This window comes from Seriola lalandi, unplaced genomic scaffold (genome assembly GCF_002814215.2).
Source record: "Seriola lalandi dorsalis isolate HSWRI2012SDOR001 ecotype SW California unplaced genomic scaffold, Sedor1 jcf7180002054767, whole genome shotgun sequence".
NCBI lineage: Eukaryota > Metazoa > Chordata > Actinopteri > Carangiformes > Carangidae > Seriola > Seriola lalandi.
In genome coordinates, this window is record NW_019525320.1 from 1,541,384 (window position 1) to 1,554,893 (window position 13,510).

Consider the following 13,510-nt stretch of genomic DNA (forward strand, 5'->3'; position numbering starts at 1 on the left):
CACATTGGTGTTACGTGGCTCTAATGCCCAGTTCAAAGCCCAGCTACAGAACCCAGCCCTTAGCTGCTACCTGAAAGGACTGAACATCGTGGGTGTCAGTGTCAGTGGGTATTACTGGGCCACTTGTGCAGTTTTTAAGCTACTAAGTGCATTGTTAGAATTATTACTATGTTTTTTATCTCCCCCAAAAACTTCTCTGTGTAGCTCATGTGATATTGCTAAAGCACCTTAATGATCACTACTTAGCAGCTGTGATAGCTATTCATAACCAATCCTTTCAAATAAGTGTCTTGTAGGGACGTACCTCTGGGCTAGGGGCTTTGTAGGTGGTGAGTTGAAATTGGGCACATTTTTATAAGGGGCAGCAGGAGTGGTTTTTTCTGTGGCATCATTGCAATTCTTTTGTATTCGGAGCCAAGCCGATCCAAGTCAAGTGCTGGATGGAGAGGCGTGGCTAGCTCTGGTCACCTAGGGAACAGCGCCAAGAGGACACAGAGCAGGGTTGCCGCAAGAGACGGGGTGAGACCCGCAGCTCCTCCGCACTCCATTGAGTTCTCCTAGAGACAGACAGAGGCATTACATGAACAGACATGGAATATTTTAATAAAACACAAAGGCAGAATTAGAGGAGGATGCATGATGAAAGAGGGTACTGTGTGTTTGTGTGTGTGCGTGGTGCAAGTACCTCAGGGTGAAAGGGGTGACAGGTATCTGGGCGCCTTCTGTCCTTTTGCATTTTCAATCTCTCGCACTTAAGAGATTCATTATGTGCAGCTGAAGTCAAGGCAATAACAGACAATGTGTACCCTCTGCAGGGTGTTTTCCTGCTGGAGTGTATTTCTTGTTTATAATGGAAAGGAATGCATGATTCTGAGAGCACCATGGAAAGAGGCTCTTCTGGAGGCAGGGATATTTTTCGCAAAGCACAATGTGCACACACACACACAAAAAAGAGCCGACTTTGAGCAATGTTTGATGAGTTTTCTTTTGTCGCGTAGCAACAGAATAGCAGGCTTTATGCTACGGTAAGCACTCCACAACAAAATAAACAGTGGTGGAGATGTATATACAGCGTGACTGTACTGCACAGAATTTCAGAGAAATGCACATTGAAGGAGATTCCAGCTCGGGTATGCGGTGACGAGCTGAAGTTCCTTCGGTCCGAATCCACTCCGAGCTGTGTCTGCTATTGATCAGTATCCAATCACAGTGTGGACTGTTGAGTAACACAGTCCAAGCTCACGCACACACATATACACACACTAGTGAAAAAAAACTCATAGCAGAGTGCTGTCTCACAGCCTCGGCTTTAGATCTTGTCGAACACAATGCTCCCATCTCTTCCATTCACCGAGGGGGTAGAGGGCAAACAAACTCCCCAAAGTCTCCCCACAAATTAAGATGCTCTCAATTATTCCCATCAGGGTTAGGTCAATGGACACAAATGGACTGTAATGATTCTGACACTTGGAAGGCATGAGCTAGAAGAAATAAGACAGCTCCAATAATAATAAAACAAAAACATAATCAGATAATATTGATATTTCTTTCAGTGTGGAGAGTCTATGTGGGAGATTGCAACAGGTTGGGATTTAAGATCGCCTTCAAGAACCATCCATCCATTCATCCATTTGTTTATTTATTCATTAGTTTGTTCATTCTTTCCCAACACCCTGCTTCCCAGTATGTCTTGGGTGTAGAAGCCGCCCCGAATGTTTATTGGAAAGTCACACATCCCTTTGAAAATGTGAGCTGCTGATTATTGTTAATTTCTGTTGTGAGAAGTTAATGAATCTTGTACTGTAACTACAGGTTTGACAGGACTCCTTTATAAATTTCACTTGCTTTTATCCAAATTATCCTCGTTCTATTTCCTCTATACATTAAGAATACCAAAGAGGCTAGAATTTTCCGCCCCCTCCCCCACAGCTCTCCACTCTTTGGCCAGTGAAGGATATACATGATTTCGATGGGGTCCATGGTGATTGGCTCGAACATGCTGCAGTCGCACTTGTTGTCCACCACCACCATGAAGAGATTACTGCTGGGGATCTGCTGGATCACAAAGGACCTGCCAATCACAGCCAGAAACAAAGAGATGAGGAAGGAAGAGGAGAGAGGGAGCACGGGAGGTTGAGAGTCGGATTGGCGAGTAGACAAGGCGCATGGGTATGATGTAAATTTCCATGTGTGTCAGAGGATTTGTGTTATGAGTGTTCACATTCTCCCCTGGCAGAGGAGGAGACGCAGTTAGGAGACTCCACTCGATGCATGTGAAGAGGATGACTTGTCTCACCGCCAGCTGTCAATAAACATACAGAGACGCAGACAGACTCACACTAATAGACACACGTATAAAGTATACACACATACTTCTCTAACTCACTCCATCCCCACGTCTTCCTTAACCTCTTCCCTTCTTTTGTCTTTGTTATATCCCATCCAAGGCGAGCACCAATGAAGTGTTGCCGAATATAAAACACTCCAAAGGGAGACAAATGGGAACCACACTTTTGTGCTCATAGCTTCCCATGGCTGTGTTCTACTGGCCTGAAAGATCAGGCCTCGTCTCGCCCTCCTGGCCAGTGATTTATGACCGTGGATAAGCTTTATGAAGAAGAGAGGTCATAAAAATGATCTCTTCTTTCTGTCACCCTTTCGTTCTTTATCTCTTGCTTCTCTCCCTCCCTCTCTTCTGCCACAGCTGGGTGATTTATCAAGTTCACTGTGAGGCATTTATCAGACACGTATGAGTACATGCACGTGTGACTGAGTGAACACACGCAGATGTAAAAATATACACGCATTCACTTTCTCGACTCTTGTGAAGGAGGACAGGAACTAAGACAAAGAGGGAGAGACCTGATGGGTCGAAACAAACCTCATATCTCCAGGAATATCTCCATCCTTTCTAATTCAATACCATGACCAATTTCATCTGACCACAAACAGCCTCCAATCCCTGGGTAGCACCAATCCACCGCACTCTAATACAGTTATTCCACCGTGACCAACCAAACCAAACCAAACCAGCCCAGCAAACAGGCCAAGCCAGTTCCAATCAGGGTGAATTAGGATCTGCTGATGTTTAATAATCTGTGCTCACCCCTGCACAGTGCCGGGCCGGCCCAGCTCAGCCCGCTGATAGAAAGCAGAGCAAGTGTTCTTGGAGAAAAGACTTAAACACATCCTGACAGCACAGCTGCTGGCCTTGAACATACTCACTGCTGGGAAAGGGAGCACTACACCGCATATGAATGCGCGCGCGCACACACACACACACACACACACACACACACACACACACACACACACACACACACACACACACACCCACACACACCCACGCGCGTGGATTCAAACAGTATGCACAGATTTTCAGAGACAGACATCAATGCATGCACTCTTGCACAGACACACAGACGGTATAAACAGATAGATGTGTTCTTGACATGGCCTCCTTTGTGCTGTGGCTTCTAGTTATTTTGGCCAGAAGAAAAATGGACAACAAAGACATCCAATATGTCTCTCTGAGAGAAGATAGAGAATGACAGAGAGACAGATCAACCCTTTGAGTGACATAGAGACTGACAGCAAGACAGATAAGTTAGTAAAAGAGAAAGAGATCAAGGTTTAGATTGATGTACTGGGGTAATAGATGAAGACAAACACAATGGCGTGGCGACAGAACGTGTCTTCTTCTCAAACTTCTGACAAAACATATCACACAATCTGTAGCTGAATCTGATAAGAAGTAGCTCTGCTTATCAACATGTTTCCATCACGAAGGAAAATGTTAAATCTTTCCAGTGTCATCTGTATTGAACCTAATTTTAGGGTTTAGAGCTATGACAAGGTGATGCTAATTCACAGTGGGTTTAGTGTTTAGGTTTACATGCTTTGCTTTTAATGCTGAACAGTAGCAAAGTTTTTGTATTTTTCATGGTAAAATTATTCTATGCTCAGTTTTGGCTAAATGCAAAACTTTTTTTTTGTGTGTGTGTCCTGTAGAGAAGGTTCAAAATTTTCCAATGATTTAATCATTGCATAACTTAACCATAACCATAACTGCATGCACTGTACGGTTTTCAGAAATATCTGTCATCACAGTAGGGAAATGTGACCAGTAATTACTGTGTGTAATTTAACAATTACTAATTCAGTGAGTTGAAATTGCTCCAATAAAATCTCGACAAACAGACAGGCAAGTTTTCAGAGCAATGCTGTCATTTTATTTCCATTTCTCTTATTACTTTCGGGGAAAAACGGGTACCGTGATTCCAGCATCTAATTTATTTATTCAGGGGGAATAGATAATTTAGGTGGATTTTAGATTTTTTTTTTTTTTTTTTACACTTTAGATGTTTTTGTTTTTGCATTTTTACCTTTTTTTTTTTTTACTTTTTGAAGCTGCACATTTCCAGCAGATGTGGGTAAAAATGCAGCTTACGTGAGAAAAATCGCATAGTATATATCACCAGAAAATGTCAAATGGGGACTATTTGCAAAGAAAGGTTCAATTCAAAAATGATCAGAACTCAATTTATCCTAAAAATAAAGAAAACTCAACACTTATAGACAGTTAAAATATCAAAATAACAGAACAGATGTTAACATACCTTTCAAATTTATAAATACTGCTTCCACAAAGATTACTGTAACAATTCTGTTGTTAAATACTGTCTATTCTAAAAAGCACTTCTGCAACTGTCACATTACAATCTGTTTAAAAAGCTGTGTTAAAAAATAGCCTTGTAGTATGTCAGGAGTGACAGCTTCATAATATACACAATTATCTCAGCAATACCATGATTATTAGTGTTACCCCGGAAAAAAGAGATGGATGTCTTTCAAGAATCTCTAACAGATGAAACCACGTCTACATGTCCGACTGTGGAGCTGTAGCTGTAAGTCATTTCAACTTTGAACCTCTCTCTCTCTCTTTTCGGGACATGTCTCGTCTTGGACGGTCGAGAAACAAAAAGGAGCCTGTGGAGCGGTAGGATATATGGCCACGAGTATTGTCGCTAATAGTCCCCTTGAAGAACTCCTCTGGTTATAGACATGACATGCTCTTTTTTCTAAATCTCATGTTACAGTCTAGAGAAGCTGGCAATGCATTAATGGAGGTTAAGTCATCCTATAGGGCCACTTAAACTGTTATATCATTCACAAGATTACAGTGTTTCTTGTGCTCTATCAGTCTGTTTCACCCATCAGGAAGCAACAGACAAATACAAATACCCACATCGGAGACACACACACACACACACACACACGTACAGTCAAACAGTACAGTAAAGAGAGGTTTAACAGGCAAGAGCTTAGGGTATATTTCCTAGAGCATAAAGTACACACACGTGTCCCAATGAAAATATGAGAGAAAGGCCTCAGTCAGCCTGTAACGTGAAACAGATGTTTATCACCAATATCCTCTATTACTAATATGAGCTATAAAGTTCCATATAACCGAAATAAAAACTCCATTTTACTTTGTCAAATTCATTGTGCTTTAAAAAAGATTTATTTGAAGGCGACATGTTGCTCGTAGCTCACGGCCCTGCCCGCTAATCCCGGTTCTGGTGTCATCATTGGAGATGAGGCCATTCTTCTCTGAAGCACGCTTATGTCATGTGTGTATGTGCTGGTGGGTGTGCATGTCTGAGAGGGTGCTGCGCCTGTATGTGTGTGTGTGTTTGGGGTCTGACTGCATCCCCAAACCTCATTTTACTCCTGGCACCCAGGGCAGTGGTTACCCTGCTGACCTTGTGGGGCTGTACCGACAGCAGACACACAATGAAAACACACACACACACACACACACACACACACACACACACACACACACACACACACACACACACACACAGTTCTGAGCTTCCCTGGCAGTTCCACAGCTGGGAGCAATGAAGGGCCCATTGGAGGGATCCAGAGAACACCCCACAATTGCCTGACAGAAAAGCCCAAATTGTTAATGGGGACCACACTCATTTTCCCATTTTTAAAGGAAGCCTTTTTTCCACCTCTCTCCCTCATCTCTAAATGCCTTGTATTTCAAACTACTGGGGAAGAGAGCGAGTGTCTGTGTGCGCCTGCATGTTTATCACTGATGGATTGTCTGGATAAAAGAGTTTTTCAACAGACAACAAATGATTTAAATGTGTTTCTCATCTCAGGGATTAGAGAGATAAAAATATTTCGGCAAGATGAGAGTTGACAGCACAAGTCATTTTTCATTGTTAGCTTTTATGGAGCACAGTGGTCATCTTAAATTCTATTTTTGTTGATGTGTTCATTTATGTTCACACGTGACCGGTTGTGTGTCTCATACTTGATGCAGCCGTCGCAGTCAACGTTGCCCGTGTTCTCTTTGATGGTTCTCTCGGAGACAAAGGCCGGGTACTCTGTGTCACATGGCACCTGCATGGTCCGACCCATCCTCTGAGCTGAGGGCAGGAATGATGGGAGGAAGGAAGGAAGGGAAGGAATGAGTTAAGTGAAGGAAAAAAGGAGAGAAAGATTAGAAAGGTTAGAAAGAAAAAGGAAGTAAAATAGGAGGAGAAAGACGGAAAGAGAGAAGCAATGAAAGAAAGACGGAGAGAGAAAATGAGTCAAGCTTGGTGGGAAAGTCATGGAACATTCATTTCAAAGTCAAATACACACTTAAAATAGTTATGCAAATATATTGCAAGCTAACAGTTAAACACACCACATCCTTACAAACATACACGTTTGAAAGAAAACAGCATTTCTGAACCAGAGCTGCCTCTTGTCCCGCTGGAGATATTTCCAGTGTAAATCTAGGCCAACCATTCATGCAGCATTGCTTGAACTCTCCTGCCACCCAGAGGCTTGAAACAATGCTGCAGCATGGAAAGGACCGGGGAGGCAAAGTCGCACATTTATATGTTTGAGTTCATATTTTTAGAGCTAATACAAGCCAGATTTGCATATCAAACATAAACACCTAAATACACATGGTTTTATTTTGTGAGATCAGTTTTATCAGAGTGCTCTACACACATTTTTACAGCACACACCGATGTCTCAAGATGGTGGATTATGTGTGTAATTTGAATGGAGTGGTTTAATTACTGGGTGTCAGCAGCGTGGCAGTATTGTGTGAAAAAAATGCGTGCGTGTGTGTGTGTGTGTGTGTGTGTGTGTGCGTACAGTTGTATATTAACTATATGCATGTGAGAAACGCAGCCTACACGTATAAACGTCTGGGATTAGTTCAGCTCCAGAGGCTGTGTAGATTGGGTTACGGGCTGCTAAGTTGGGGTGTTTCAGCTGTGTGTCACAGGCCTGTGTCTCTATTGTAAAAAGATATAGAAAGTGCCGCTAAGACCTGAGGCTAGCCAGCTGTGAAATTGTCTCGACTGCTTGGCGAGCACCGATGCCCAGCTTCACTTCATTCGGGATAAGAGTGTGCAAGGAAAGCATTTTATAGACTTTCATTTTGTGGTTCTCTCTCTCTCTCTCTCTCTCTCTCTCTTATGCTCTCTCTCTCTCTCCCCCTCTCTCACATTCACATATGAAATATTTTCATATTAGTTTTGGCAAGAATTAATACTACAATGTGATGCTGCTTAGTGAGGCTTTAATTTCAGACAGGCAAACAGCATTCAACACTCCATAAAGCATTAGGCATCCCAGCGTTCGCAGCTTGGCAGCAATCATATGAGAATGTGCGTGTGTTCATGGAAGAAAGTGAGACAGAAAAAGAAAGGAAAGACATAAAGCCAGAGAAGGAGAGAAAGAGAGATAGACTGAGTGAGAAAAAGGAGAGAAAAGCCTTTTTTCTCCTGTTACAAAGCGGATATTGCTTCCCCACCGCTACCAATATGACACACATCCTTACAGGTCATAAAACCATCAAGTATAACCCCTCTGGACACACAAACAAATACAAATGTGTGTGCAGACACACACACGCACACACACGCACGCACGCACACACACATCCTCTCTCTCATACTGAGGTCACTTGAGGTAATCTTGTGTTCTGCCATTTTTACTTTTAGGTTTTGGATTGCGCCTCTTTATTCTGTTTTTCCAGTGGTCACACTGACTCAGACCGAGAGGAAATGGAGGGGAGATGGCGAAGATGAAGACAGGAGGTCAGTGCTGAGGACACTGGTTGTTTACTCTGTACGCAATGAACTTTGTTCCACGTGAACTCAAATGTAAGTATGAACAACGGTCAGGTTTAGGTCAGTTTATGCCTTTTATCTTTGGACTTTTTTTAATGAACATACAAATTACAATATTTAAAAGAACTGGTTGTTTTCATTTCATTCAAAAATTGAAAAAAAAAATGCTTTTCTTTAGCCATTGCTAAATTGCTTTCTCTCTTTTGTGAGAGGGAAGAAAACAAGTATGAAAAAAAAACAAAATATAAAATTGTTAATCTTTTTAATTTTTCAGAAACAGAGCAAAACTAGGTTAGTTCAGGAATAAACCTTGAGGTGGTTTAATTTAGGATTTCATTTTGAAAAGGATTATGTTTAGGTAAACATTCAAGACAGGGAACTATGAGATCCATAAGAATACCTGTCTGTGTCCAAATTAAATGAATATAATATTACTTGAAAGTTATAAAAAACTTATAAAATAATATCTTTCTGTTCTGTTCTGTTATTATATTCATTATTTTCATTTCATATTTGTCTGTTTTTTAAAGGAAAATATCTGCCGTGTCTAGTAATGGAAACAATTGTTTTGGATCTTTTAAAGAAAATCAAATGATGTTTCCTTTTCTTTGACTTTTTCTTTTGCCTTTTCATTTCTGTTTCTGTAAAATTCACAAGAAGACACAGACCTATGTGAGTGTCATTACCATGTAATTTAGGACCTGCAGCAGGTGCTGCTAGTGAGAGGAAGCTTTCATCAGTGAAAGATATACACATATCCATATTTTTAAATATGCAAATCAGAATAAATTTAGCAATTTGCAATCAATTTGTTTGTTCTCGTCACACAAAAGTACAGTGGAAATGATAACCCCGTTCATTTTTCTAGCTATTGTTATAATAAATATTCATTAGAGCTATTAGTGATATTTATTTGAGGAACAAAATTATTTTGCATTTCATGCCTCTTATACAATGCGATTTTCAACTACAACATACATTCAAAATAAAATATGATATTATAAGCTGTGTACATGTATGTGTGTGTGTGTGTGTGTGTGTGTGTGTTAGGATTGGATAGAGAGAGAGAGAGTTGGCACATCCAAGATGAGTGCGTTCTTACCTTTAGCTGTGAGGTCAGAGTACCACCAGCTGTACAAGTTGAACTCGACCAGGAATCTAAATATGCAGAAGACATCGACCATAACAATACACTCCAACACTTATGCTTACACTGCTTATATAACACATGCTGTAGCACGCTCTACAGCAACCTTTTTTTTTAATCAACATGATTTAAGTTTCTGTGAATGTACAGAAGAGAAACTGTTTATTTTTTCAAAAGGCAACTAATTTGGCTTTAAAAACAACCATGGCACAGATATGAATCTTTGCTCATTGCCAGTCATGCCAGTAAAATGTCTACTGAGAATTCTTGTTTATTGTTATGCCTCCAGATCATGCAGGTTAGTGCTTAATCTGACTATTTTCATTTGGGTAATGTGGGAAATTATCTTCAGTCTTGTAAAACATCAGTTTGTTTTGTTTAACTTGTCAGGGCAGCAGCTTGTAAAACAGGTCATGTTTTGTTGATCTCATAATTAATAACGTATGTATACAGATGGTTGTATTGTCTCACTGCAGAGGTAACCTTATTGAATAAATGCTCCCTATATGAAGCTGGACTTGACATCAGTTGTAACGCCAAATAAAAACAATATAATGACAATGAATTGTAAAGAGGATAGTATACTGGCATTTCCTAATTACAGATGATGCATTGTATACACACCTAGTATATTAATGACTTTACATATGTTTAGGGTAACATGCTTCTGTGTAAATTTTATATATAATTTATGCTCAAGTCAAGGTGCCACTATTTAAGGCTTACTATGCTACACACCTACGCTGTATGACCATTGTTTTTTGTGACTTGTATTACATGCGATACATATTTAATATGATGGGTATTTATACAATCTTGAACTTTTATATATTTTTCATACAGTTGATGCATTTCTGTCAATCATGTGTAATTATTTAGCTCAAGTCGAACATTAGTGAAAAATGAAGGACATAAAAAAAAAACTAATATTTCAAAGACAAAAAAAATTTTGACCGACTGTAAAACTACAACTGACAACTCAATCCTCCCATGATACACTGTGGTGACAACAGACCACCCAGGAAAACTCTGCAACGTGGCATCACAGGAATACCCGCGCTACAGGAAACATCAGGTAGCCATTACTGCTCATGTTCGCTGGTGATCACGTTGACGTACACGTGAAGGCACTGGTAAACAAACATACAACTGATATATACTCACAAACACACACTTAACCTCAGACAGAGGAGGCCACCATACGAGTCTTCAACTAGAATTACCGCCTCACGGTTGTGTGCCTCCGCCAACCACTCAAGTTGCAGTTTGCATCCACGTCTGTCCAGACTCACATATGTAGTGAGGACTTTGAAAGAATTTTATAAAAAAAAAGTATCAAAGTGTTTTTTTTTTTTTTTGGCTAAATGGAAGTTATCACTATATTGACATGTGTTAATTCTAGTGAATAATTTCCAGTGAGAAACATGCTGTCTTCAGATAGAGACTATTCTTCACACACGTCTTCAACCTGGGAGCGAAGAAGATCTATACGACCACCACAGTTTCAAGGTGGGCACCCAAGATTAGTGTCACCAATTCAGTATCTGAACAAACGTGAAAAATATGGTCACAACCTCCACTTCTGTTTCTGAGTTACAGCGTTGAATAATGGCCAGAAACGTTGTGATGTCTTATTGAAGTTGACCTTTGACTTTTTGGACATAAAAAATGCCATCATTTCATCATTTTATCATTTTATCTCATGAGACATATGTGTGGAAATTTTTCATAATTACGGCATTCATTCGTATGCCAAAAGATGTGTTTTGTGAAGTCCCTCCAGACGTTCCTGAGATGTCACGTCATCACGAGAAATGGGACGTGAGAACACGGCTGTGGCCAGCGCGGAGGCATAAAAAAACACATGTATGCAGCATGCGTATGCTATTACCAACAGATACAAGACACTCTGATATACACAGAAGTCTTACATGACAAGCTCAGTCAGGATCCACTTCACAGCTGAGTAGAAAGCAAAGTAAGGCTGGATAAAAAAAAGAGAGAGAGAGAAAAATATTCATCAGACACTAATAACACATAATACGCTGTCCCCACTTTACACCCCATGGAGCACAATCAAGGAGGTCAAAAAAAAAAAAAATGCATTACTCACATCCAACAGTGTGTGTCCACTGTCACTACTCTCTGAAAAGACCCAACAAAGAGCCTGGTAGTCGTACAGAGTCACTCTGTGTAGATAAAGATTAAAAAAAAAAAGAGAGGACAAAGAGTGATGGGATAGAATGTTTTTAGATTTGACTTTTCATAATAACGCTTTTGTCGGGCCCGATACAGCCCGGATAAGGTGATATAAGTCTTGATTCACACATTCCCTCTATACTATTACATGCCTGCGGGGCCGGTTGGACTGCTGTGTGGGAGCAGGAAGGAAAGATCCCACCTCTGCTAAAACTGCTGCGTTACCTACGGATAATATATTGGATGGATGTGGCAAGAATGGGAAAAGGAAAGCAACTGAAAGCCGAGAGCTTCCCGAGAGGTTCCTCAAAGTGATGTAGGAAGGTGGGTGTGTATGTGTGTGTGTGTGTAGATGATTTGGGGATATTGGGGGGGATATCAGAGGATTTAAGAGCTTAGTAGAGCCTGAGGGTGTGAGGTCTGGGTCCGTCTGGGTGAGGTTATTGAATGGGTTCCTAACACACACTCACACACACGTGCGCACAGGACACTCGTTCTTATAGCTCGCAGACAGCTCCCTATATATACTTGACAATGCGTTGTGTGTGAACGTGTGTGAGAGCATGTGTGTGATGTCTGAGTGGGCCCAGTCTATCCGCAGCCCTGGGCGATGTTCAAACCTCAGTCACAGTGCTGGTGACACACAGCTCCAACACACCGCCAGGAACCAATTAGTGCTAAGCCAGGCCACATAATGGTGTTAGCAGCAAACTTAGACCAATATAATATTAGTATATGAGTGTGTCTATGCACGGGTGTGTGAGCACGCCCTTCATTTGCTTTGCATGGGTGCATAACATCACTCTCGGCATGTTTATTGATTTGTCTTTCTGCTGCGACGAATAATCCAAGAGTAACTGAGAATAATTTGCCTACATTTGTTTTCATCTACAGTGGGGATGGTGACAGATGCATTCGAGCTGTCATCTTGCGCCAACTTTAAGTGGTGCACTTTATAGACATCTTTAATGGTTTTAATCAAGACAAGAAAACTATGCTTTAACTTAGCGCATTAATTTTCTACAGATGTTACTGGGTTCAGACAGATGGGACTGGATTCATTAGTGTTAAGATCTATAAGCTCTATTACTCATCATGCTAATACTAGTCACATCATTCATTCATCATCATACGTCGTCTTCAATTTTAAACAGTCCCTCATCACCCGACATTAAAGATTCAGTGAAAGCTCTTTTAGGCCTCTTTGTTTTTTATGAGTGGGACTGTAAATCATTTGCTGTCAGCTTCTGAGGTTCATCCCCATGATAAACAGGCGTGGTTGTCTACTTGTGCGATGATTTGTCACTGATGATTTTTATATACCAAGACAGCATGGCAAAAAAAATAAAAAATTCCTCACCCACATCCCAAAGCAAAAATGAATGCTGGGTATATATGTATACCTGCTGTCGTGTTGGAAATGTGGTTGTAAGCTTCTGTGCAATCTAAATTTACACTTAACCGTGCAGCTTCGTTAAGTTAAGATTCCACAAATGTTAGACCATAGCAGTTTGACTCCGCAGTCAAACTACAGGATGTGTCGGTCAGTGTCTGCTTCTCTGTGTTTCTGCTCTGTAATTCTGGGAAAGGTATCCTCCTGGGTTAAATTTCCAAATTAATTGCAGAATGTCGCCACCCACCGCTCCTGGCGTTTTCCAGGAGACACAGCTCTACAACAAGCGTGAATGTGTCCACATATGTGTGTGTCCGTGTGTATGTGTGACTCCAAGTTTCTCCTAATTCCTTCATTTCAGGAAAAGATTTGCTATAATCCCCTAACGGAGAACTCTGCTGAGCGAGGGGTCGGAGTTCAGCGCTGAATAGCTCAACACGATTGGCCAAGTTAAGAGCTGTCAGCGCCAGGGGAGACATGCTCTCATTCTGCGGCCTGCCTGATATTATGCACATACATTTACACACACATGCACACACACACACATACATACACTTGTGCTGGCACATAGAAGTACACACTCATACACCCACCCACACACACACCACACACACG

At 41.0% G+C, this 13,510-nt stretch overlaps 1 protein-coding gene across 2 annotated transcripts in view; it reads right to left on the reverse strand.

The window, feature by feature from the left end:
- Window positions 1–334: 334 nt before the first annotated feature.
- cacna2d3a (calcium channel, voltage-dependent, alpha 2/delta subunit 3a) overlaps window positions 335–13,510 on the reverse strand; it is a 117,150-nt gene continuing 103,974 nt past the window's right edge. The window contains exons 31-37 of one of the 2 annotated variants that reach the window (XM_023425158.2): window positions 11,417–11,492; window positions 11,235–11,287; window positions 9,259–9,314; window positions 6,332–6,446; window positions 1,959–2,071; window positions 686–768; window positions 335–557 (exon numbers count right to left, since the gene is read on the reverse strand). In XM_023425158.2, the coding sequence (XP_023280926.1) occupies window positions 465–557; window positions 686–768; window positions 1,959–2,071; window positions 6,332–6,446; window positions 9,259–9,314; window positions 11,235–11,287; window positions 11,417–11,492 (589 nt within the window). In that variant the 3' untranslated portion in view covers window positions 335–464. Of the gene's footprint in view, window positions 558–685; window positions 769–889; window positions 2,072–6,331; window positions 6,447–9,258; window positions 9,315–11,234; window positions 11,288–11,416; window positions 11,493–13,510 lie in introns of those variants that run through there. The other variant, XM_087178989.1, reaches the window with a different exon arrangement.